The following is a 25,186-nucleotide window of genomic DNA, read 5'->3' as shown; positions in this document are numbered from 1 at the left end:
AAAATGGCTAAGCTAGGACCCAGACGATGATGCACAGCTGCCTGCCCTCTTGTGGGTAGGGTGGTACCTGGAAAAGCTGGGTGTAGAGCTGACCCTGGAGACTTTAGTCCAAAGCACTGCTTATGTTGGCACTGGGATGTCCAAAGGGGGAAAGGATGATGCAAACCCTGCTTATTTTGCCTTCACACTTTGGGCTGGCAGGTTGGAGCGGGGAGCAGTAGCTCCCATAACATGCTCTAAGAGTTCCCTACCTGAAGCATCCCAGGAAAGGACACGCACGCTGCAGAAGCACATCATGCACAGCATGGTTTTAAAAAATGCAACCTGTTTCCAAGCCAGACAGTTTCCCACTCCCCCACCCCCACCCCGTTCTCTCACGCTTTTATGTGTTCTGCCGCCCACATCAACAATTAGTGGAAATGACTAGCTGTGCTTGTTTGCATTGTTCCCAGACTTGTCTCTCCCCACACTGAGCTCCGAAGACCATGCATTATTGGACCTGACAAGACTCTCTGCAACAGCAATAGCAGCAGCAGCAGCAGCAGCATGGGGGCAAGAAGAGGGAGCCAAAGTTCTGGTTTGGGACTTGGAGAGCAACAGGAGCTCAATGGAAGACCCTCCTTGGGCTGGGAACGGAGGATTGTCTTCAGAAACTGGAAGATGTACTGCTCTTGGTTCACAGGTTTTACAGGTTTTTGCAGAGCTTCAAACACATCCCAAACTTGTTTGGCCAGAGAAGATAAGAGGACAAAAGAAACGGGCATGTGGATGCCAGGGCAAAGAGCAGCACTTCCACGATAAAAACTTTAACCCTCTTAAAAATCACTGAGTGACCGACTCTCAAGAATTTGCTTCTGACAGTTTGCAAAACTGTAAACAACAGTCCCCACAAACTAGGACATGACAGAAAATTGCAGCACCAAAACGTATTATGAAACTGCCAGCAAAACACATCTTAAAGTAACAGTATTTATGCAGCCTTGTTCAGATTAACACCTCAGTGCCTTCATGACGAAACCTTTATGTGAGATGGCCTTTGAACAAGGGTTCCTAACTTTGGGTCCCCAGATGCTGTTGGACAACTCGCATCATTGGGAGCTGGAAATCCCTGCCTTTTGAAGATGATCCAGAACCCAGCTGGTCATAGGAACACAGGAAGCTGCCATATACTGAGTCAGACCATAAGTCCATCTAGCTCAGTATTGTCTACACAGACTGGCAGCAGCTTGTCCAAGGTTGCATTGCAGGTTGGAATCTCTCAGCTCTATCTTGGAGATTCTGGGAAGGAACTTGGAACCTAGATGCTCTTCCCAGAGCGGCTCCATCCCCTAAGGGGAATATCTTACAGTGCTCACACCTCTAGTCTCCCTTTCATATGCAACCAGAGCAGACCCTGCTTAGCTAAGGGGACAAGTCATGCTTGCTACCACAAGACCAGCTCTCTTCCCTTGTGTCCAGAATGAGATGTTAAGGGCTCAGATGAGAGTTCCCCGTCAGAGGATATTGCAACAGTCTTTTACCAGATTCACTAGTAACCCATTCCGCAGGTTCTGGATTTGACAGTTATCGCACCAAGCTGTCTGGGACCAGAAAGCCTCCATAACCACATTTGCCCATAAAAGCCTTGCAAGAACTTTATGAGCATTGGAGGCTCTCCCTTAGGCCTCATCACCATAGAAATATGGAAGGTAGGTACCCATACAACAGGGCCTTTTTGGCTGCGACATCCAGGTTGGGGGCACTGAAGTGGAGAGTGGCCTGCCTACAGCCTCTCACAGAACCCTGGCAGTTGGGCGGAACTTTTGCCCTGGGTTTGCTGCACTGGAGTCAAGGTGAAGACTGCCATGGCTACAAGTTTACTGGACCGTGGTCTGCCTCCTTTAGCATCCGTTGCTTAGAAAGCCCAGGGATCCAAATAGGCTCAAAGGAGGTACAAGGCGGGCCTCTTTAGAGAACTATTCACAGCTCCAGGACAACCCAATGTCTACAAAGACTCACAACAAGCCAAAAGGCCAGTCCGATAATTGGCTGGAGGCAAATGTGGGTAATCCACAAGTGCAATTCGCTGGTGCTACCTGAGGCACAGAGAAGCCGGCGCCCTCCAGTAAAAAGTAGGAGCATCTAGACTGTTCTTTGTCAATAGAGGGTTGTTATCCAGATAACACTGTTTCCTCATCTGAACATATGAAGCTACCTCACATTGACTCAGGTCCATTGGTCCATCCAGCCCAGTATTGTTTATTCAGACCATCAGGGGCTCTCCAGCATCTCAGACAGAGATGGCTCTCCCCAAGATGCCAGGGACTGAACCTGAGACTTTCTGCAGGCAAAGGATATGCCCCACCACAGGGGATCTGACCTGTTTTTCTTTTATTTATGTATTCATTCGATTTCTATACCACCCTTCCAAAATGGCTCAGGGCAGTTGTTGGCCTTCGGCCACTGTGGCTGGGCATGCTAGGAGTTGTACTCCAACAACACCTGGAGACCTAAGTTTGAGAACTCCTGCCCTATCGTGTTTGGTTTTTCTACTTTGTTAATTCAGTCTTAACTGGATCACTGGTTTCCTTCCCTTAAGAAATCTTTCTTCCACAGGAAGAAAAATACCTCTCAGGCGAAGTTCCTTTCTATTTGCATGCACTAAGCCCGGGGTTAGTGCAACGGGGGCACTACTGCCCCCTACTTGCCTCCCCATGCTGCAGGCACACTATTTGTTCCCCATCTGAGGATTGCTGGCTTGAAGCCGAAGTGTCTTCAGCGATGTGTCCACTGCAGAAGGAGAGGAAGGTGGGTTTAATACACACACACCCGCTCCTGAATGGCTGGCCATGTGCTGAAATTCTGTGTACCCCTCACCTGAGCCTGACAGAGTTCAGAAAATTAGCACTGAGTATTCCCATTGAAATTAATGGGAGGTGCAAACTTGTTCCATTAGTTTCAATAAGACAGCTTATGAGTGGATGTGAACCAGTGACTACAATAGTCTGTCTTATAACTGTAATGTGTGTGTGCATATGTGTGTACGCACGCACGGACACACTCCCCATGGTACATGAACTGAAGGTTTATGACAGAAGGGGTATACTTGTTTAAAAAGGTTGCAAATCCCTGCACTAAGATATCATGTGTGTCGTCCTTTTGGGTGTTAAATACCCTTGAAAGAGTTACTATGCCTTTGTTGAATCACTGCATGTAGAACAGGTGGGTATTTAGTGCTCATAAGAAAAAAGTAGAAAATCAGGATGTTATCCCATCAGATAGAGGTCAAAGAAATGGGATGGTTCTGACCAAAATCAATTCTCCCCCAGGTCCCAAGAATGCTCACCATTACCATAATAACTATTTATGTCATGAATCAGCCCTTCACCAAAAGTGTAAATTAACTCCCAGAGAGTCTGGTAAGCCAAAACATGTTTCCACACAACATATTTGTTTTGCAACTCGACTTTCTTCTGGAATCCTATTCATTAAGCTATCTCCCCTACTAAAATGAGTCTATGAGTCATGTGTAACAGATCCTTTACCCCTAAACTCTTTAAACGTAATTATAATTTAGCTTGGCTTGCCATGGTGTAAAGAAGCCCCAAAGGTGATTTAGAGCTAAGAGAGATGTGTATCCAAGGATGTTTCAGGAATGCAACAGTCAGCCATGTCTGTCTGCAACAGTCATCCAATATCAGCATTGGATTTAGTCATATAAATGGAATAAATGGAGTGCCCAAGTCAGACAATCCAATATTCCATTTGTATACAGTACCACCAAAAACAGATGTCTTGTGGCAGTTTACAAAACATAAAACCACAGTTAAAACCAATTAATCAAAACAGAAATAAATTTAAAACAACAGTAACAACAACAGGACCAACCTACAGCTGGTCAAAAGGCTGACAAAATAAATGGGTCTTTAGTGCTCTTTTAAGACTACCAGAAATGGGGAAGCTATTACAACCACCACCAACAGGGAGTTCATTCCAAAGTCTTGGAGCAGCAATAAAAGGCCCGACCCAGAGCCCCACCAGACAAGTTGGTGGCAGTCACAAGTGAACCTCTCCAGAAGATCTTAATAAGCAGTGGGAATCCTGAAGAAGAAGGTGCTTGCTTAAATGCCTTAGGCCCAAGCCATTTAAGGCTTTGTAGGTAATCACCAGCCCTTTATATTTTGCCTGGAAACATATGGGCAGCCAGTACAATGCTTTTAAAGGTAAAGTGTGTTGTCGAGTCGATGTCGACTCCTGGCGAACAAAGAGCCCTGTGGTTGTCTTTGGTAGAATACAGAAAGGGTTTACCATTGCCATCTCCTGCGCAGTATGAGATGATGCCTTTCAGCATCTTCCCATATCGCTGCTGCCCGATATAGGTGTTTCCCATAGTCTGGGAAACATAGTCTGGGAAACATACCAGCAGAGATTCGAACCAGCAACCTCTGGCGTGCTAGTCAAGTCATTTCCCCGCTGTGCCATTAGGTGGCTCCTACAATGCTTTTAGAACAGGTGTCTCTTTCGACTGCTGCATTTTGTACAACTGCAGTTTCAGGACTATGTACAAAGGGAGCCCCATGTAGAGCGCACTGCAGTAATCAAGTCTGGAGGTTACCAGCGTATGTACCACTGTTTTTAGGTCATTATCCTCCAGAAATGGCCATAGCTGGTGCATCGGCTGTAGCTGATAGAAAGCACTTCTGGCCACTGCCTCCACCCGAGAGAGGCCTGGGTCAAGGAATACATCCAGACTATGTACCTGTTCCTTCCGGGGGAGTGTAACTCCTTCCAGTACAGGCAGATCCAACCCATCTCCTACGTTATGATCCACCACAATAAGTACCTCTGTCTTGCTTGGATTCAGCCTTAATCTGTTCTCCCTTATCCAGCCCATAACCACACAGGCAGGATTTGGGTAAGTTATGCTCTGCCCTTATGAAGATGACATGGAGAAACAGATTTGGGTGTCATCAATGCATGGGTAACTACGAGTGTGTATGAATGGTTCAGCACCAAACCAGTTCACCTCGAACCGGAACAGTTTGGAGGTTCAAGTGCGGACCCAATTGGGGGCTGTTCGATCCACAATTGAACCAAACCAAGCCTGGTTCTGCACCGAATTGGGGGTGGTGGTGGTGAGAGAGGTAGTTAAAAAGGTCTTCGCACCGCCTATCACAGCTGCCGGTGCTGCCACTCCCACCCACAACCCCCCCCCCCCGGTGCAGGCCGTATCTGAAGTGCATGCGATCCTCCCTGTATGGCAGCTTGAAAAAAGAGGGAGGATCACACACGCTTCAGATATGGGCTGCACCAGTGGAGGGGGGAGCGGTGGTGGTGAGAAGACCATTTTAACTACCTCTCTCACCACCCATTCACAACAGCCAGGACCCCCTTCACTTTACAAGTATTATTCGCTGAACAGTTTTGGTCAAACAGACTGGACCGGCTGGCACACAGTTTGGCTCAAAAATTATTTAATTAATTTATTTTATTTATATACCGCCCCTCCAAAAATGACTCAGGGCAGTTTACGACAAATAAAAACCGTTAAAATTAATTAACAGTTAAAATCAAAACTAAATCAAACAATTAAAATCATTTAAACATTAAAAACATTAACATTAAAATCATTTAAAACCAGCATTAAAAATTTAAACTATTAATCTAATTAAAAGCCTGGGTGAATAAATGTGTCAATTCAAATTCAATTCGAATTTGAGCTGAACTGCATTTTTTGGTTCCTGCACACAAAATTTCCTCATGATCTATCCCAGCAGCTTCATATCAGCGTTGAAAATCATAGGACACAGTATGAAGCCCTGTGGACCACCACACAAGCCCTCCTGTTTAGAGTAGTCTCCAAGCAACACCATCCCGAATCTCCCTAAAAGATAGGCATGGAACCACTATAAGACAATGCCTTCCAACTCCTGCAGTTGATCCAAAAGGATACCATGGTTAATGGTATCAAATGCCGCCATGAGACCCAAAAGGACACCAGCAGAGTCACAGGGTCCCCATATACTGTTTGACTACAACACCCATCATCCACAAGTCTGTGCTCAGTGGGGCTTATTTAAAAAAATAGGCATAAGACTGCAGCCTTAGTCATGAATTTTGCTCACTTTTGTCTCATGCACTGTTCTATTTGTTGATCTTTTGTTATTCTTATGCAACTGTTTTCTTCTAGAACAGGGTTTCTTAACCTTCGGCCTCCAGGTGTTGTTGGACTACAACTCCCAGAATCCCCACACATGGCCTTTGTGGCTGGGGATTCTGGGAGTTGTAGTCCAACAACATCTGGGGGCCCAAGGTTAAGAAACCCTGTTCTAAAATAATCCTTGAAGAGCTTAAGCAAGCTTCCAGTAAACAAAGAGTCTCTATATTTTTTGCAAAAAAAATCAACGTTTGCTCTTAGTTACTGATTTTAGCAAGCTTGATGGGAAGAATACTCCAGGTTGAATCCCTGGCAAAAGGTCTCAGGTATCAGGGTTGGAAACAGGTTCAGAGTAGGGATGTGCACGAACTGGAGGTGTGTCTTGCACTGACATCACTATTGGTCTCTGGAACCCAGCACTATTATCACTGACTTGCAGAAGTTCGCCAAGGTCTTGGGCAGAATTGTAGCACATCGGGCACTTGACCAAGGCTGCAAGGAGGTATGCTGCAGCCCCACACCAGTGATTTTTGGGGAGAGGGCTGGCAGGGGAAATGTGACGGGGGAGGTCAGAGCACCCTCTCTGTCCCTTAATGAAACCAACCCCCGCCTCTGAACCAGCTCGAATGCCAAACTTCCGAACCAATTCGGCAATCCATGTAAAGGACCGCTGAACCAGTTTGTGCACATCCCTAGTTCAGGAGGGCAACCAAGATGGCAAGGAGTCTGAAAACCAAGCCCTCTGAGAAATGGTTGGAGGAGCTGGATACGTTTAGCCTGAAGAAGAGAAGACTAAGGTGGTAGTGGTGGGGAGTTAGTTAGGCATCTTCAAATATCTGAAGAGCTGTCAAATAGGAGTGGATTTGTTCTCTATGGCTCCTGAAGGCAAGACTAGAACCAATGGGTTGAAATTACAGTGAAGCAGGTTTGGGCTAGACATTGGGAAGAATTAAGTGTAAGTGCTGTGCAACAGTGGAACAGTCCACCTGATGTAGAGATGGGCCAGCCGGCCATCTCTCAGAGATGCTGTAGCAGGTTCTTGCCCTGAGCAGGGTGTTGGACCAGACTATCTCCAAGGTCCCTTCCAACTCCTATCATTCTGCAGTTCTACGATTCTGCCCAAGACCTTGGAGAACCTCTGCTAGACAGAAATGGTAGTGCTGGGCTCCAGAGACCAATGGCTATGTCAGTGCAAGAGAGTTTCATGGGTTCACATGGTTTGTGGGTGCAGGGCCAAACCAGAAATGGAGGAAGCAGAAGTCTGGGCAGACCCTTTCATATTCTGCTTAAGACTGTGTTTTAGGTACTTGTACTAAATGCCAGAGCAAAACAGGCCTAGTATATATAATATTCATTCATTCATTCATTCATTCATTGCCTGATATGTGTATCTCTAGGCAGTGTACACAATTTAAAACAAATATAAAATAGAGTAAACACAACTAAAACCCATTTTACGGAATAAAGACATTAAGAACCATTTTATGGGATAAAAACTAACAGTTTACAGTTAATTTCAATTAAAAGCCTGAGAGAACAGGTGTGTCTTGAGGGTCTTCCTAAGAGCGAACACAGATAGAGATGCTCTCATTTTGACAGGGAACATATTCTAAAGCCCCGGGGCAGCCACAGAGAAGGGCCCGGTCCTGAATTGCCACCAAACGAGCCGGTGGCAACCGTAACCGGGCCTCCATCCTGAAGGCTGCTTATCCATCACCATAAATGAACCACCTAGATCATTCTACAAGGAGTACTTCAGAGGAGTAACGGTACAATTAAGCAGCTGATTCATAGCTCTGGCACGAGAGAGAAGATGACACATTAAGACTGGCAACACTGCACACAGCCATGTGGAATGATTCAGCAGCATTTACTTGAGCAAGCGCTGTGGCTTATACAGCAGAGCCTGTATGCACCTGCTTGCAAGAGGAGGTGCCTCAAGCCAGGTTATGTCGCTTGGGGGCTGCCACCATCTATTCTTCCCTCCTCTGACCCTAAAGGCATATGGTGACGGCACAGAAGAACACCCTCCCTAGGCTGCTAGGAAGTTACTTACAATCCCATCTCTGTCAAGTTACTGTCCATTGCACTGCTGTTCTTTGCTGTCCATTCCAAACTAGGCATAATGAAAGCAAGCAATCTGTGATCAGAGTTCAGGCTCTTTAAAAAATAATAGCAGCTGGCCAGGGCAGGGGAATGAATCCAGATCCAGGCTGCGGAGTCCTCCCCGCTGCGCTGGTTTTGAATATATGAAACCAACCAGCTTATACGGAGTCCAACCACAGGTCCACCTAGTTCATTACTGTCTGCACAGACTGGCAGTGGCTCTCCAGGGTTTCAGGCAGGAGTCTTTCCCAGCCCTACCTGGAGATGATTGTTGTTGTTGTTGTTAATTCAATTTCTATACCGCCCTTCCAAAAATGGTTCAGGGCGGTTTACACAGATAAATAATGGCTCCCTGTCCCCAAAGGGCTCACATTCTAAAAAGAAACACAAGATAGACACCAGCAACAGTCACTGGAAGTACTGTGCTGGGGGTGGAGAGGGCCAGTTACTCTCCCCCTGCTAAATAAAGAGAATCACCACATTAAAAGGTGCCTCTTTGCCAAGTTAGCAGGAGATGCTGCCAGGGAATAAATCTTTGCATACTTCTGCATGCAAAGGAACTTCTTTATGACTGAGCTCCTATTTTCTGCTTGAATGAAGATCTTTCGTTTCAAAAAGGTGACCCACTCCCTGCAGTCTGATGTGGTGCCATCTATTCTACCAACCCAATTTTTCTACATTATTTATTATTGTCAAAATATTTTTTTAATATACTGGTTTTTAACAGAACTGCACAAAGTAGTTAATATATCAAGAGGAATGAGGAAACTGTTCCCAGTCCCAAAAGGGATCCCCACCTAAAAAGAAACCCAAGGGAGACACCAGCAACAGCCATGGGAGGGGTGACAAGCTGGGCTGAATAGGGAAGGTTTTTCTCCACCAGCTAAATATAAGAGGCATAACTTTAAAAGGTCCCTCTTTGCCCAATTAGCAGAGGATCATTAACCCTATTCAGGCATTATGTTGTTACCTGCATTCAGATATCTGTACAGATGTACCTGTTTTTGTGTAATGATTGTACCTGCATTCATTTTAAAAGTGAACTTGGGTACTGACCCCCTGAAATGCAAGATACAGATAGGAGGTACACTGCTGTACCCGTGTTCAACATGTTAACAACTGTACCTGTGTGCAGGTCCAAACTTGTATAGGTTGTGCACAGATTCTATTAATGTTGAAGATAACATGTGAATAGGGCTTTTCTGGCACACTTATGGTTGAACAGGAAATTCTGATCTCCATTTGAGTGTTGCATGTGCAGATTGGGCCTCAGTTTCCCCACTTTTGATCTTATTTTTAAGAATAATGTAAGCTGCAATCTGCAACCACATAATAAGTATGATCTCATAGTAAAATGTAGGAGGAGAGGATGAGGAATGAAAGAAGCAAACTTATTCTATGAAAGTTCTCTTGACAACTACTTCAGTGCTGACAGGCATCACTGAAATAATAGATATGATACTCTAAAACCAAGAGTGGGGAGGAGATGAAATATAGTCCATCTTTCCACATACCTATTTGCTCCAAGTTCACACAATCAATATTAGGACGGAAGGAGCTGCCTCCTCTAAATTGGGAGCTTGGTGCACTTCCGATTTTTGACTGTGTGCTAGTTAAGAACAAGATAGGAGGTGGGGAGCTTGATTGTCAGTCAAATTTCAGCTGGGTGGGGCGAGCATGCCATACCCAGATTTTGTCCCCAGTATCTGAACAAGCTAGGTGGGGGAATCATCCTACCCATCTGGGGCTTGATCAAGCTTCCCGCCCCTGACCTTGTTTTTATCTCACACACCATCAAAAACTGGGAATGCGTCCAGCTCCCAAATTTGGGTAGGAGAAGCCTACTCACACTAATGCCAATGGTGTGAGCTGCCCTAAGATGTCACAAGGACAAAATAGCTAACAAAAAATGTGTAGGAAGTTTTCATAGTGCAGCTTAGGATGTATTTGCATCAGGGCATGGGTGTCTGCATATATTGGGTCCAAGCCCATGTAGAACTGGTTGTCTGGTCGTCTGAATCCACCACTGCCCCGCCCCACCACCCTACAAGATTTCTCTTTTGGCAGCCTGTTGCAATTGCATGGTCTGCAGTTGCACCCATCATTTAAACAAAGGCTCTACTTCGGGTGCCCTCACCATTTGAAATATGAGAGGGGGCGCTATCCAGGACAGAGTCTTTTCAGCAGTGGCACCAAGATTTCAGTGCTCCCTCTGCAGGAAGTCTGTTGTGCTCCCACTTGGTTGGCTTTTCAACAGGAAGTTAATGCAGTTTCATTCCAAAAAGTCTCTAGGATGCTCACAAGTTTTTTCTCTCTCCTCTTAGCAAGGAATACAGCAGCTGCAACCAATGATCCAGATTTGCACTGTGGCACAAGGACAAAGTTAATCCCCCTCCTTCCCCTACCATGGCCCCACCCAGATCTTCCCTGCCACACACAGCTGCTTTTTGTAATTAAAAATAACTTGTAGAGTTCTGTTAGCTAGAACTCTGGCTAACATCTAGTTTAGCCTTGAGATATGAGGGTTTTTTAATTAAAAATTATTTCATGTATCATTTTTAACACTGGTGATCTTCGTTTCCTTGTGGGGCCAAACCCTGCAGGCTGGGTGGGCGGGGTACAATTACAAATAATTTAAAATACATACATAAAACATTGGGTTTTGAGCCATTTCTCAGGGCATGCCAAAAGCCAAATCCAGCAGAAGTTCTAGATTTCCTGGAGGTTGCAAAAGACATTGATTTTGAAGAGGAGAGGAAAGACAGTTGTCCAAAAATCCAAGAGACTTTAAAGCACTTCCATGTAAGAGATCCTCTGAAACTAGCATGTGTAGATTGTCTTGTGTGATGATTGCAAACATGTCCACTGATGAAACAACTTGGCAAGCTGCAAATGGACCACATGATAGCTAAAAACACAACAAAAAAACTCCCCACCACATGTTAAGGTCATCTGAAGAGGTCCATTTCCAGTTACCACTGGTTCATCTGGTGGCGACTCAGAGGCGGGACTTCTCTGTAGCCGCTCCTGGACTGTGGAATGCACTCCCTGCAGAAATTCACAATTTGAATTCTTTATTGGCCTTCAGGAGAGCCTTTAAAACCTATTATTTTGGCCAGGCCTTCCAGGGTTTTTAAATAGTTGTAAATGGTTTTAATATTGCCACCTGGTTTTTCAGGGTTTTTAAGTTGTTCTGATAGTTTAATTGTTATTTTATGATGTCTTAATTGTTAATTGTTGTTTTACACTGTTTTATACTTTCTGCTTTAATTGTTGACTGATTTTAATGTTTTTGTTTTAATTGTAAACCGCCCTGAGCCATTCTGGAAGGGCGGAATAAAAACTGAATGAATAAATGAATGAAATTTGCTTCAGGATCCTCCCCCCAACCTGGAACCAGGTACTCTCCACTACAGATGTTGTACACACACAACCTGGTACATCTTCTTCACCCATTTAATAGCCTAGACTGTATATTGCAGGATGGAGACAAGCTCTCAAACTTGGGTCTCCAGATGTTGTTGGATGTACAACTCCCACCATCTCTAGCCACAAGGGTATGAATGGATAACTTTATTACAGTCTTTGACCAGCCAAAACACAAACAAGCATATAACCAACAACAAAATTAACCAGATGGACAAACTTCACATGATGTGTATATGCGTACATGCATGCACACATCTTCACTTTAATATTTAGAACATCCATTCTTAATTAAATACTAATAATATTTTTAAGCCACAGTAGTAAGCAGGCCTAGACTTCCTGTATTATTTTCTCCTTGTAGGAGCCTCCCAGGTAGGGTTGCCCTATTCTGGATTTCCAAATCTGGGTGTCTAATTTGCATATTATGTAAATTGGCTTGAAAACAGTTTTTGAGCATAATAGTGACGGCACATTTTAATCCATAACTCCGCTTCTACAAGGGCTAGGGCTGAGCTTTTTCTTTTCTTTTTTAAATGAAATCTGGACGAATCTGGATGGGCTAAGCAATTTGGGTGAGATGCTTAAAATCTGGGTGAAACCCTGAATTCTGGGGGGAATTCGCCTACGAGCCCGGTGGTTTAAACGAGCAGCAAAAATCGGGCTAGGCTCTCCTAGCCCAATTTTTGCTGGTCGCAAGAATAGCCTCTCTGTGTGCCCCTTTGGCAGGGCTGCCCCCACCTCCTGCTCCTCCATGGCTGATGGTAGGGCAGCCACTGATGTCATGATCCTTTTCCAGTCTGTTGGCAGAGCAAAGCATGCTGGGAATACATCTCAAGCTTTGGAGGACTGTCCATAGGAGGAGGACCTGCAGCTGCCGATTTAAGGAATGGCACCCTCGCCAGCCATGCTTGTGTGTTTCCTGGGCTTGCAGAGACAAATTGAGGTGATGCACATGTGTCGCATATAGAATAACGTCTCATCTGGGCTCATACCCACCACAAAATGGTTGCGTGTGCAAGGCTTTGGGCTGCCCTCATTTTACTGTCTCACAACCACCCAGTGAGGCAGGTTCCACTGAGAGGGGGTGTGACTAGCCTGAGTGAGCTTCGTACCAGAGTGGAGTGTCTGAACCTGGGTCAACCATGCTGGTTCTCTGGGGATGTGTACTACTTGCGCACAAAGCAGAGGGCAGCAGGGTATCCAAGCTGTGACCAAGAAGGGGCTGGATGTGTTAAAATGGAACAAAGCATGACATGTGGGTCATACTTTATGGGTTGTTCCTAAGAACAACAACTTCTCTTGCTTAAGACTGTTCTGGAGGAGGATGAAGAAACCAATCACAATCCAGGAGGGCAGCACCAAGGTGTAGGCTTTGCAGAGGATAAAGTATTTCCTTTTCTGCTTTATTCTGTTACACATAATGAAGAGGAGGCCCTCTGCATTTCCCCCCATTATGCACAATCGGGAACTAAGAAAGAGAATGATCCACTTGTTCTTTGAGGGGAGGCTGTTAATACGGCAACACAGCCTCCGGCTCCCAAGCAGCAGGCAAAAATCCACAGTTGGTAGCAGGAGAAAGATTTGTACCAGAATCCCCAGCAGGTACACTTGGCGTAATAAAGGTATTTTTTCCCCTCTAACAACATGTTGTTGCTTTTTAAAAACACTGCAATTTTCACAAACTTTAGGTCCCCTATCAACATTTATTTTTTTGAGTGTCAGGAATAAAAGTGACACAACATAATCCCTGAACACTTATGAAGGCATCGGTTCAATGCAGGAGTCATGCCAAACCATGGCTTGCACTAACCATGGTTGGAGCTTCTGAATGCACCAGAGGCAAGCCATGGTTTAATGCTGCTTGTCTGCTTTCATGTTCCATCACCCCAGCATCACAAGTTTACTCCTGCCTCCATGGTGCAGTGGACGATGGAGGTGGAGTAATGGCCATAATCATGTTTTATCAACTCAAGACATCATTTCAAACCATTGTTAGCAGAAACCATGGTTCCTGATTCTGATTTGCCATCTACATAATCCAGCCATTATGCCTATAGATAAACTTTCTCTACCATAGTTCATATGATGTCTGAATGGAGCCAAAGCCAAACTTCCTCTTGTCCTTTGTAAATCCAATTATCACAACCATTTTCAATTATCAATTTGTAAATTGTCAAAATTGTCCTTTGTAAATCCAATTATCACAACCATTATCACAAGTCCCATTAGATAAAGAACCACATTTTGAAACCTCACAACTAGGAGCAAAATCTGTCTTATGTCTGGAGCATCACTTTCTTTCAGGACAGGAAAACTTGTGGTTGTGTCACAAGAAGGTGGTTTCACAAGAACACCCCTTCATGTACACAAAACACCAAGAAAGTCACCACTTTCAAAAAGTGCTCTGGAGAACAAAAAACCTGGCTGACCAGGTTCTGAGCATTCCTCACCCATATTCCACAAAGCCTCACTATCACACTTTTGCTAGAGAAAAGACAGACATTCTACAAGTTACAAAATATTACAGTGTGTATGCCAGGATGTTGCAATTTTCCCCCACCAGCTTCCTGAGAAATACTAGCTAGGGGAAAGACGTTTGAAACTCCTACAACCAAATAACTGCAGGCAGCCTGTATTGTGCAATAAGACCTTGTCCAGAAAGAATTCCAAGATGTTTCATGGGATCTCTACCTCAGTAAAAGCTTCCTTTTTAAACAAAGACACAACAGAACAATTCTGCCACTGTCTTGTTTGAAAACAGAAGTTTTTCTTGAGACAGAGAAATATATTAATAAATGGAGATTTTAAAGCTGGGATTCTTAGGATCTTTTCAGACACAGCATTAATGCACAATTAGATCAGTTCTCTGTAACATTTTATCTGTATAGAGGAGAAGTGGCTAACCTGAGGCTCTCCAGCGGTTGTTAGGACTACAGCTCCCATCATTCCCAGTTACAATTTATTGTGAGTGGGGATGATGGGAGTTGTAGTCCACAAAGCTTGAAACAGAGCCGCCATTTGCCAGTTCCTGGTAAAGGTCTATTCATGGCTACTAGTCTGGTGGCTATAGGTCACCTCCAGCCTCAGAGGCAAGATGCCTCTAAATACCAGTTGCAGGGGAGCAACAGCAAGAGAGGGGGCATGCCCTCAGCTCCTGCTTGTGGGCTTCTCAGGGGTATCTGGTGGGCCACTGTGGGAAACAGGATGCAGGACTAGATAGGCCTTGGGCCTGATCCAATAAGGCTGGTCTTATGTTCTTCTGATGCCTAGTAACACTGCCAGGGAGTGAATGCACCCAAAGGGTTCAGCCAGAAGAACTGAACTTGACCCTAAGAGCAAATTGGGGAGGCCAGGAGGAAAGGGGAGAAAGACTTCGGAGCTTCCCCACCCCACACCATCACCCTCCTGCCAGTCAAATTCAAAGGGCATTTTGGTAATCTCACCTAACAGACAAAACCCCGATACTGCAAATTAAAATCCCAATTAAAGCCTTCCAGTACAAGCTTAATCCTGGCTCCTAAAAGCCACCCTAGAACACTAAGGTCTTACAACCCACTCTGGAAAATGCGCAGGCTAAGCTTCAGCAGTGCCAAGTTTCCATGGGAAGAGAATGCCTAACAATGTAGGGCAACCACCTAGAACACCTCTTTACAAACCTTTTTTGCTTTGGGTTTTTCCCAAAAACCTGATTGCTGTGCAATCAAGAGGGATCCCGAGGGATTGCAGTGGGACCTGGTGGCTGAAGGAGGATACAGAGTGCTGACAAATTCTGCTTTAAATGGATACCCCACAGTTCTCTTCTACAGCTAGGAGGAGGGGGAGGAATACTGCCGCCCTGTAACCAGAAGGTTACAAGTTCGATCCTGACCAGGGGCTCAAGGTTGACTCAGCCTTCCATCCTTCCGAGGTCGGTAAAATGAGTACCCAGAATGTTGGGGGCAATATGCTAAAATCATTGTAAACCGCTTAGAGAGCTCTGGCTATAGAGCAGTATATAAATGTAAGTGCTATTGCTATTGCTATTGCTACTACGCATATACCGCTTTTCAACCAAAGTTGCCAAAGTGGTTTACACAGAAAAAAATAAATAAATAAGATGGTTCCCTGTCCCCAAAGGGTTCATAATCTAAAAAGAAACACAAGGTAGACACCAGCAACAGCCACTGGAGGAATGCTGTGCTGGGGTTGGATTGGGCCAGTTGCTCTTCCCCTGCTAAATATAAGAGAATCACCACTTTGAGAGGTGCCTCTTTGTTCAGTTAGCAGGACATAATGGTGGTGAGCTTATTAATCACTGGCACCTGCAACTTGCTTGAGACTCTTTAAAGAATCTCTCTGCAGAAGAGTGGTCCTCAGATGCCATGTGTGCCGCTGGCCAAGCTTGAAGGAAGGGGCATGTGGGAGGCAGAATTCAATCTGTTAGAAGAAGCTAAGAGTATCGGACTCAGACCTCTGGTTTCCAGAAAGAAAATTGCCGCAAAACAAAGATAACTTCTGCTGTATAACACACAATTTCAGATCCGGCAGACTGTCGCATTTATTATTTACATTTTTATATTGCCCTTTGTCCTGGAACCCCAGGATGCTCTATAAATTCTGTTTCACAACCTATTGCATAAATATGATAAAAACCAAATCTAAAAGCATGCAGCAGAAGCAAACAAAAAAGCAACCACTCTCAAGAAGAGTAGGCAACAGTCAACTCTACTGACCAAAATAAATCCTTTCTGACCTTGGACCAATCACTCACACTCTCTCTACCTAACCCCACCTCACAGGGTTGTTGTGAGGATAAAATGGGGGGAAAGGGAAGAACCATTGGTGTCCCACCCTGGGTTCTTTTGAGGATGGGTGATGGATACACATTGAGCCTATTCCCATGATCACTAGAAAGCGGGCTAAGGGAGCCTGGCCCACTTTCTAGTGATTGTCGGAACCACCGGGCTCATGGGCAAACCCGGTACTTCCAAGGTGGCTAGCCCGCCTAATTCCACCACCCCCCCTTTAAACATGGTTAACGGAGCGAGAGCTCCATTAAACTTGTGGGGGGGTGTTATTGTGTGCCACCGCAGCTCACGGAGACACATGAGTAGACCCCTGACCGGGAGGCTACAAGCAACTTCCCAGTGTCAGGGGGTCCCCTCAGAATGCCCCGCACGTGTGCACAGGGCATTCTGGGACTTCCAGGGGCTGGGTGGCCCCCGATCCCTACAGCCCCCACTGGCTCCATGACAAAGCCAGTAGTCATGTGGGCAGCTGATCCAGGTGCCCAGGGCTGCAGGACTGATTTCTGTGGGGAGAGTGGGCTAAGCCCGCTCTCCCCGCTGAACCCTCCCAGGCTCTACACACCACTCGTGTATAGAGCCTTATTAAGTAAATTTAGCCCCCTAGATGTTGCTGAATTGCAACTCCCATCATCCAAAGACCATTGTGACTGGGGATGGTGGAAGTTGTAGTCAAACAACATCTGAGGACCCAAGTTTGAGAACCCTTATATTAAAGAAATAGTTTACACCTGAAATCTGAATTCAGCACACAGTTATTTGACTAGGCCTAACACTTAGGAACATAAGAAGCTGCCATATACTGAGTCAGACCATTGGTCTATCTAGCTCAGTATTGTCTTCACAGACTGGCAGCAGCTTCTCCAAGGCTGCAGGCAGGAGTCTCTCTCAGCCCTATCTTGGAGTTACAGTACTACCTGCATATACTTCATAACCGTGTGGGTTTCCAAATCCTTGTGTGTAAATCTTTGTAGATATATCATGTACAAACAACCACTTTGTATATAATTGTGCTTTGGCAACGTACTGTATGCTTTGGTAGTTTGTTGGTTCAATAAAAAAATCTTGTCCTATAAAATAAAAAATAAAAAATAAATATTGTCCTATCTTGGAGAAGCCAGGGAGAGAACTTGAAACCTTCTGTTCTTCCCAGAGCAGCTCCATCCCCTAACGGGAATATCTCACAGTGCTCACACTTCTAGTCTTCCATTCACATGCAACCAGGGTGGACCCTGCTTAGCTAAGGGGACAAGTCATGCTTGCTACTACAAGACCAGGTCTCCTCTCCTTGAATTGCTTGCCTGTGGTCCACATGGGACCATGATGAAAACTCAGCTCCTCCCAAGCAAAAGAGCCCCAGCATGCAACCAACACCCTCTTCAAGAAGGTGCTGCTGAGAACGACCCCTTTTGCTTACTTCTATGCCTGTACAACAAATTGACACACAGAAATTAATCAGGCAAATCTTTTCCTAGCATGGAGGAATCTAACTATATTAGTGTCAGACTGCTGTTCAAGGTGCAAGAGCAAGGACAGTAAAAAGTATAGGGTCCCTAACGCTGCCTCTCTCTCCAGCTAGCCTACTCTATACCCTGTTTCCCCGAAAGTAAGACCTACCCCGAAAGTAAGACCTAGCAGTAATTTCTGATGTACCGCTAATATGCCCTAGTGCATTTTGGGGGGCTAAAATTAATATAAGACACTGTCTTATTTTCGGGGAAACACGGTAAGTACACTCTCTCTTCCTCCATACATCAATGGGTTCTTATACCCAAGGAAGAGGGAATCTTATCTGCTCTTGCACAAAGCCTCCTGCCCACTTTCAGTATCACACACACACTCCACACACACAAAGCTCGCAGAGCACAGGAGGAACTTCCCCTTTTCCACGAAACATTTGTTGTTGTTCAGCAACAGGAAGCACATGTGGACAGTGCAAGGGTTACTCATCATGCCAACCCAGCCTACCAGCAAAGCCTCCACTAACTGGCCAACGAGACACCTTTCAAAGTGGGGACTCCCTTACAGTGAGCAGGGGGAGAGCATCTGGCCCTATTCAGTCCCAGCACAGCATCCCTCCAGTGGTTGTTACTGGTATCCCTCGTGTTTCTTTTTAGGTTGTGAATCATTTGGGGGTTCATCCAATTCCTATTATTCTTTTTTCTTTGTAAACAGCTTTCAAAACTTTTCTATTGAAAAGTGGTATATAAAATAATAATAATTAGGAGTTAAATGGTCAGCACATCACCTTTCAGCTGAGAGGAGATGTGCTGGCCATTTAACCTGTATCCATTGGGAATGTCAGAAAATGTTGGATTTTTGATCCGACCCAACACTTTTGGGTAGCATCAGCCCTCCTGACAATTTCTCTATTGGATCAGATCTGACTATTTTGGGTTGCACAGGCCTAGGGTCTAACACTTCCCTCCCAAACATGCTATTAGACACAAGAGGGGAAAACTTACAGGCACATATTTTAAGTCAGGAATTTGGTTCACAAAGTGGTAAACTTTGCTCATGTTCACACAATGTTGCCCACACTATGTTGCAGCCCTGATCCAAATCACACACACTCCACACCTGCTTTTCAAAAAAGATATCAGGAGGTCCAGTCTGGTTTAGCTTGGCGCTGAAGTGTGGTGTAGTGGTTAAGAGTGCTGGACTAGGACCAGGAAGACCCGAGTTCAAATCCCCATTCAGCCATGATACTTGCTGGGTGACTCTGGGCCTGTCACTTCTTTTTCAGTCTAACCTACTTCACAAGGTTGTGGTGAGGAGAAACCTAAGTATGTATACCACCACTGTTCCTTCTAAGGTGTGTGCACATATGTGCACTCACAAGTTTTTGGATGAACACTCAGTTCATTTTAGATCCCAGGTTGAATCAGGAAAGCCCCACTCTGAATGCAGGTGCACACACACTGCCTTGATACCGCCGCCCAGAACAAAACTCATTCTGCCCAGAGATGAAAAAAAATTAGAGGGGCCACTGGACACCACTCTGGGCTCCTTGGAGGAAGAGCGGAATATAATTGTTAAAAAAATTAAATAAAATTAAAATAAATAAATACTTCTTGATACTAAGGAATAAGACTGCGACTACTGCTTAAAGACCAGTTGAGCTCAATGGATAGACTTCCAACTAAACATCCATGGGATGGCACTGTTAGTTCCTAACGCCTATATGAAGCTACCTAACCTAAACACTAGAGCAGTGGTCTCCATTGCAAATGCCCAGAAACTAGTGGCAGCCCCAACACTAAGTGAGGCTCCCTGATTCATCGTTTCCTAAGCCTGTGAGAGGTTTTGGTGGAAGCTGGATACTCAGCACAACCACCACCACCCCCAATGCCACCATAGGGAGGTGACCATTCCTATCTTGCAAGGCTGGGCTTCACCCAGCAATGATGGGACTCCGTAAAGGGAAACTGAGTCCTCTTGAGGCCCAGAGAACCATCTTGGAAGGTGTGCACAAAGCACTAGGAAGTGAAGTCTTTTCCAGGCACAGAGCTTTATGGAGGAAATACTAGCAAGAACTATATTTCTCAGCGGTCCATGGAGAGCCCTTTCTCTGAAGGGCACTCCCCCACTGACGCTGGGAAGAGAACAGGACCGCATGGAGGTCAGTGTGGTAGGAAATGGCTCTTGCATTTTTGCCAAAGTGGAAAAACAGTGAAGATCACTACACTAGAGGCTCATACTCAAAGCCATTCCACATCAATTAATTACCGTTCAACAAACTTTGTAGCCTCCCACTCACAATCAGGCCAATTAAATGATGATTGAAAGATTAGACTTCCCCATTCTGGTTGGCATTTGAATGGGAGACTACTTGTGTGAGGACTGTAAGATATTCCTCTTAGAGGATAGGGCCACTCTGGGAAGAGCATCTTCATGCTAGCATGCAGAAGGTTCCAAGTTCCATCTCTCCAGACAGAGCTGAAAGAGACTCCTGCCTGTAACCTTGGAGAAGCCGCTGCCAGTCTGTATAGGTAATACTGAGCTAGATGTTACCACTCAGTTCTGTGTATGGAACAGATTCTCTTCCAGTTTTCATAAGGCAACTGGCAAGAAGAGCATTATTACAGGCTACCCTGATCCACTCTCACGCTATGAATTATTTATGGCAATTCCCCTCTTGCTATTTAGCAATGCAACATTTGAATGCCAGGAAGAGATAATAGCTCTGGAGTTGGGCAGACATACCTACCCACCCCACCACGCACTTTACTAGCAAATTGGTGAGCATTGTTAGGCCTGCAAATAGGTGAGTGGAGTAACCAAACCTCAAGGAATACTATAGCAAGCATTTCCACATTTCAGTTAGCTGGTTTTAGAACCAGTCACACTTCAGAGGTTCCACTCCTGCAAATCCTTCACAGGAAATGGAAATTACCACACTCTGCAATGCATTCTGTATCCCTAGTTAGGGTCACCTAGACTGCCTGCCTTCAAGACTCATTCTGCACAGAGAGCACTATGATGCAACAGAACCCCAGGGCAGTCAGTGGAGGCTGTACCACTTCAGGCTGTGAATAAAAAATTAGTACACATCAAACAGAAGAGATCTGTGCCCACCCTCTCCATGCTATTTTAGCTTTCTAGCTGTAAGGAGGTTTAAGCATATATAAACTGGAGGGAGTATTCAAAAATGTAATTCCAACCACTGGCCGATTGACAGGGTACAATACATTCTCCCAGCTCAGGACTGTACCACCTCGTTTGGTTGCATGTGTAGGCCAGGAACCATTCTATTGCCACCCCACCTGTACCACGAGCATGTTTTAAACCATATATAGGGTACTACAAGGGAACCAAGCAATTGCAGTATCACCTGTCCTGTCATCATCCTTTGCAACCTCATAAGAACGTAAGAAGAGCCTTACTGGATCAGGTCCAGTGCCTATCTAGTCCAGCACCTTGTTTCCCACAGTGGCCCACCAGATGCCCTGGGAAGCCACACAACCAGGAGATGCAGGCATGCTCTCTCTTCTGCCGCTGCTCCTCTGCAACTGGTATTCAGAGGCTTCCTGCCTCTGAACATGGAGGCAGGCTATAGCCATCAGCACTAGTAGCCATGGATCTGTCTTCCGTTAATTTACCTACGCCCTACTTAAAGCCACCCAAGCTGTTTGCCATCATCACATCCCGTGGCAGGGAATTCCATAGATTATGTGCTGTGAGAAAAACTATTTCCTTTGGTTGGTTCCACATTTCCTGGCATTCAGATTTATGTCTCACACAGCCTAGGCCAGTGGTTCTTAACTTGGGGTCCGCCAGTTGTTGCTGAACTACAACTCCCATCACCAATGGCTAGGGATGCTAGGAGTTGTCGTTCAGCAACATCTGGGCAACCCCACATTAAGAACCACTGGCCTAGAGAGACAGGTTGACCGGGGTCACTTAATGTAGCTTTAGTTGCCCTTTAAGGACCCTTGTGTCTTCACAAGGGTGATCTTTCCCAGCTTTTCCACACTGGTTGATGCTTGAGCGGACGAGGATTCAAATGCATTTCAGCTTATCGTGAAAAGGGCACCGTGGGTTAATGTAGGCATGATCCGATGTGTGTCTTGCAAGAAACTCTTCTGCACTACAGGATACTGTGTCCTGGTCCTTTCGCAACATACAAAGGGAACATTTTGTGTTCTTGGCTTAGCAGAGAAGATCCTTCCTTTTGGCACACCAGCAACTGTTCCCGATAGCAGGAACTGGTGGCGGCAGCGGCTGCTGCGTCCTCACACCTATCCACAGAGAGAGGGCATGACCTCCTCCAGGCTTTTAAGAGCCCTTTAATGTTCTCAAGACTGCAGGGCAAAAGCCATTAGGAGGCCTCCTCCCAGCTCAACCACTCTTCAAGAAGAAAAGTTGCCAGACACTAGCCCCCTGCTAACCCAAGGCTGAAAAGCTGCTTTACAGATCCTGCTCTATCCTGCGTGCCACCAAGGGCATTTCCATGCCAGAGACTGGCATCGCCTCTGAGACTCAGTGGCACTGTTCTTCACGAGGAGCAGAAAAGCCTAAGAGTCATTCAATTTATGCATGGCGTAAAACCTGCCTATGTCCGTTTTATATTCATATTTAGAACATGCTTTAATCCAGGGGTTCACAAAACGGGGTCCCCAGATGATATTTGACTACAACTCCCACTACCCTCCCCCACCAATGGGCTCTGGATGATGGGAGTTGTAGTCCAACATCATCTGGGGACCCCAGTTTGCAAACCTTTGATTATAAGCATTTTTTAAATGGGTGAAGGAACCTCACCAGTAAGCACACCCCAGTTCTTGAATGGGTTTGCCGGAGCCGCTCTCTCACAGGCAGGGAATTGGCGCTTACTGCCAAAAGAAAGCCCACTTTCCATGTGGTTGAAGAATAAAACTGCCAGCACATGCACTCCACTCTGAGAGTAGACCCCACTAAACACAGTGGGGCTTGCTTCTGACTAAAGATGTTTGAGGACGATCCTGCTGCACAATCCCTGCTAACTGGGCAAAGAGGCACCTTTTAACGTGGTGATTCTCTTTTATTTAGCAGGGGGAGAGTAACTGGCCCTATCCACCCCCAGCACAGTACCGCCAGTGGCTGTTGCTGGTGTCTATCTTATGTTTCTTTTTAGATTGTGAGCCCGTTGGAGACAGGGAGCCATCTTATATCCTTGTTATTTCTCTGTGTAAACCGCCCTGAGCCATTTTTGGAAAGGCGGTATAGAAATCGAATAAATAAATGTCCTGACAGAGCAGCCTGCCAGCCGCATTTCCTCTCAGGAAAAGTTTCCCTCCCAAACACCTGCCACAGCTGCTCCCCCTCGGCTCCAGCCTGCCCCACCTCGCGCCGCGCGCAACAAACCCTTCCTCAGTTGCGGCGGAGAAGTCCACATTCCTTTCGTGCCCCGCCCCCAACCTGTTGCTGCAGGAAGAAAGGGAGAGTCCACACGGCCAAGCAGCAGGTAGGGAAAGGCAGAGCGAGCGAGCGCCCCTTTCTGCTTCAGAGCAGCGCATCCACTTGGGCTACCTGTCCGCTGCGCCTGCCGACCACACACAGGAGGGGGGCCACAGGAGAAGACCGCTCCCCAAAAGGGGCAGGAGGAGGATCAATGCAGGCAGGTGCACTTACTGGGATGTGGACTCGCAACATGCGTTTCTTCTGGCTGGAGCTTTTCTTGCCACTGGCAGAAGCGTCTTTCTTCTTGGTGTCCATGGCGGTGCTTCCCATCTCTTTGGCAGCCCCCCTCGCGCGAAGTTCCGGAGAGGCCCACTTGGCGCCTGCCCAACAAGGTCTCCCAAGCAAGGTTCTTCTGCTAGTCCTCCGCCAGCTATCTTGCGCCGGAGACTCCGAAGGTAGAGAGGGAGGGGACAAGTGCAGAGAGAGACGTCAAAAGAAGGGGGAAGCTTTCCCACCCGAGTGGCTGTTTCAATCCCCAAGGACAAGAGACGGGTCAGGAAAGGGGCCAAAACCTCCCCTTTCTAGATGGCATCCTCTAGAGTCCCGACCAGTCCATGCCTTTGCAAAAAGACAATTAACGGTCGCCGTTCAGCTTGCAGGATCTCTTCTGCCCCCCCTTCAGCAATAATCTCCAGAGCTTCTTGGCGGCGAAAGTTGCCTCTCCTTCGCACAGCTGTGGAGGGACATGTCCTCTTAGCGGCGTGCCCAGGGAGAGGAAGCAAGAAGAAGGTGCCACAGAAATGACTTAAAAGTGCACAAGGCGGCTTTGCCCAAGAGACTCCCCCTGCAGTGCCAGGCTCGATCCGGTGCCCAGGTCCTTCTGCCCGCTTCGGCCAGGCAGCAACAACAGCGGGAGGAGATCATGCAATTGGGCTGCCAAGCTGGTTTCCTCTCGTGCTGCAAAAGCGAAGCAGTCTCCGCTGCAGCTGACAAGCTCCGAAGAACAACTACTCGGTGCTTCCCCTTCTGGCTTCGCAAGGAGACTTTCTGACAGCGGCTGATGCAAACAGGGGAAGGGATCGAAACGAGAAAGCCAGCCCAGAGAGGCAGAAAGAGGAGGCGCGCGCGACGCGTAATTCGTGTCTATTCCTCGCAGCAATCGGAGGAGGAGAGGCAGCTGAACAGGAAGTGCAAAATCACGAAAGGCAACTTTCTCTGCGAAGAAAGCGAGGCGCTGAAGCACACACGCCCCTCGCGGGCCGCGGCGCTCTTCCACGCGGCTGCTCCCCAGCCAAGGTCGAGCGGAGGAAAGACGCGCAAGGCTCCCAGGCGGGTCCTGCTCCGTGGACGACGCCTCCTCCTGTCTTCTTAGTCATGCCTTCTCGGATGCGGCCCAAACTTGGCAGCTGGCTTTCTGGGCGCTCTGTGCAAGCGCGGGCGCGCCACGGTAGCCGGATCTCACGGGGCGGGGGAGGCGACAAGCATGCCTGCCTTCCTCCCTCCTCCTGTGAAGGCTCGGGAGGGTTTCCAATATCGATGGGCAGGAAGGGGGGGCGTGTTTCTGTGCGAATTTATTACTGATCTTGGAAGAAAGCCCACCCCACCCCCCAAAACAAAACCCAAGCGCATCGTGCATACGCGTAAACACACGCGCCCCCGCCCTTCTCCAACCCCGCCTCCCAGCACAGTTGCGAAACGCGCGTCTTTCAGCACGACCTCCTGGCTGCAGCGCCCGCGCTACGTCGGTGGGTGGCGTTGGCGCCTGTTGAGCAGGGCCCCAGGTGCCTGCCTGCCATCGGATTGCCGCTGCGACGAAAGCGAAAGACGTCCGCTTTTGCTACGAAGTAAT

The 25,186-nt window shown here is 46.6% G+C and overlaps 1 protein-coding gene across 4 annotated transcripts in view; it reads right to left on the bottom strand.

Annotated features, from left to right (window-relative positions):
* Positions 1-24,890, bottom strand: part of PRKAG2 (protein kinase AMP-activated non-catalytic subunit gamma 2) — a 291,223-nt gene extending 266,333 nt beyond the window's left edge. For 2 of the 4 annotated variants that reach the window (XM_053260020.1, XM_053260022.1), the window contains exon 1: positions 23,569-24,884. In XM_053260020.1, the coding sequence (XP_053115995.1) occupies positions 23,569-23,667 (99 nt within the window). In that variant the 5' untranslated portion in view covers positions 23,668-24,884. Of the gene's footprint in view, positions 1-23,568 lie in introns of all 4 variants that reach the window. The other 2 variants (XR_008309577.1, XM_053260024.1) reach the window with 2 other exon arrangements.
* Between the last annotated feature and the right edge of the window lie 296 nt (positions 24,891-25,186).

The sequence above is a fragment of the Hemicordylus capensis genome, chromosome 6, assembly GCF_027244095.1.
Source record: "Hemicordylus capensis ecotype Gifberg chromosome 6, rHemCap1.1.pri, whole genome shotgun sequence".
NCBI classification, from domain to species: Eukaryota; Metazoa; Chordata; class Lepidosauria; order Squamata; family Cordylidae; genus Hemicordylus; species Hemicordylus capensis.
This window is presented reverse-complemented; position numbering and strand designations above follow the sequence as displayed.